The 1,488-nt window shown below is 37.9% G+C and overlaps 1 protein-coding gene across 1 annotated transcript; it reads right to left on the minus strand.

Moving 5' to 3' along the window:
• Window positions 1–476: 476 nt before the first annotated feature.
• Window positions 477–1,178, minus strand: LOC143561036 (uncharacterized). Its single transcript, XM_077049198.1, has one exon. It carries the CDS (start codon window positions 1,176–1,178, stop codon window positions 477–479), a length of 702 nt encoding a protein of 233 aa, XP_076905313.1.
• Between the last annotated feature and the right edge of the window lie 310 nt (window positions 1,179–1,488).

The raw sequence follows: 1,488 nt of genomic DNA on the forward strand, positions 1-1,488 counted from the left end.
TAATTCTGACTCATTTAGTTTCCATACTGCTTGGGTAGGTTGCATTCTCTTTCAAAGTGCCCTAGTTGTTGGCAGTTGTAGCAGATAGCTTTTGACTTGTCAAATCCAATTCTATCACTAGGTCCAGGGAAGGTTCATCTTCCTGCCCTATTGTATAGCCTCTTACTTCTCACAGCTAACATAGCAGCTTGCCATTTGAGATCCATGTCTTCCAAATCATCCGCATCAATTTGTTTCAGGTCTTCTTGCACCACACTTGTATGAATCATGTTCTTTGCTACAAAGGCATTGTAAGAATCTGTGAACATTGAAAATAATGCTTGGTAGTCAGTTCCTTGGTTTGAATTTTGAGCATATGGAAGGTGTCCACTTGCTGTTGAACCATTGTCATCTTCAATCATTTGTATGTTTAATCTGGGCTAACTTCCTCCACACAATGATCCTATCTTAGATGGTTCTTCAATGATTGGATGCAACTACTGAGATTTGATAGAGAGATTTCCCATTGGTGCAACAAGAGCATTTGTAACAGGGAAACTTTGCTTCTCTTCCCTAATCATATGGTTTTCAATCATCTCATGTTCAGCAGCTTGCAGAAAAGATATAACATCATCAAGCTTTAAGTTGGGAAAGTTTACTTTCTCCTTAATAAACTTTCTTGCCATAAACCATTCACCAGATAAGGAGGAAAGCAATTTCTTGTTCAGCTCAAAGTCAGAGATTTGCATATCAATGGTTCTGATTTCATTAATAATGGTCATAAGTCTTTGCAGCACTGACTTTAGTCTATCACCCTCTTTAAACTTGAATATGTTTAGTTGTTGCTTCAACCTGCCTTTCTTTATATCTCTCAACTCAACATTACCTTCAAACATCTCCACGACAGCATCATACAAATACTTGGCATTAGTGTGATAATTCACACGGGTCAAGATTTCCCACGAAAGACCTAGTTTAAGCGTTGACAATGCTTTGTCGTCTCTTTTCTTCATTTGTCGTTTTATGGTTTCATTGTTTCCTGTTGCTTGAGATGGAATATAATGTCCATCCTTGATAGAACACCAGAGTTCTGTGTCGTTGTAGTTTATTGCAGCCTCAAACAACACCTTCCATCTTATGTAGTTTTCTTGACCAAGCAGCCTTGGTATCTTGTTTGTCGACACTTCTTGTTCATCCATCCTTTCAGATATGGAATTTGACACACGAAAACCCTTTCAAGCTTCGAACTTTATCACACAATCTTCAAACCTGTGGCCTTTAGAGAGATTACAAAGCGTTGATACCACTTGTCAGGACCGGACCTGATGTAAAACCTTTGTAGGTTGACAAGAACACACCAGATCAAGGCCGCTTGAATATTCCGACATAATCAGAATATCCAAGCCTTGGGATTCTAGGATTGTGTAATAAAGGATAATCAAAGAAAGAATATAATAGACAAAGATTCACTATTATTAATGTATCATTTCAATGTAACAGTGATTTTCG

This window comes from Bidens hawaiensis, unplaced genomic scaffold (genome assembly GCF_021521415.1).
Source record: "Bidens hawaiensis isolate Kalapana, Puna unplaced genomic scaffold, B.hawaiensis_p1.1 tig00001143_1, whole genome shotgun sequence".
Lineage (NCBI taxonomy): Eukaryota > Viridiplantae > Streptophyta > Magnoliopsida > Asterales > Asteraceae > Bidens > Bidens hawaiensis.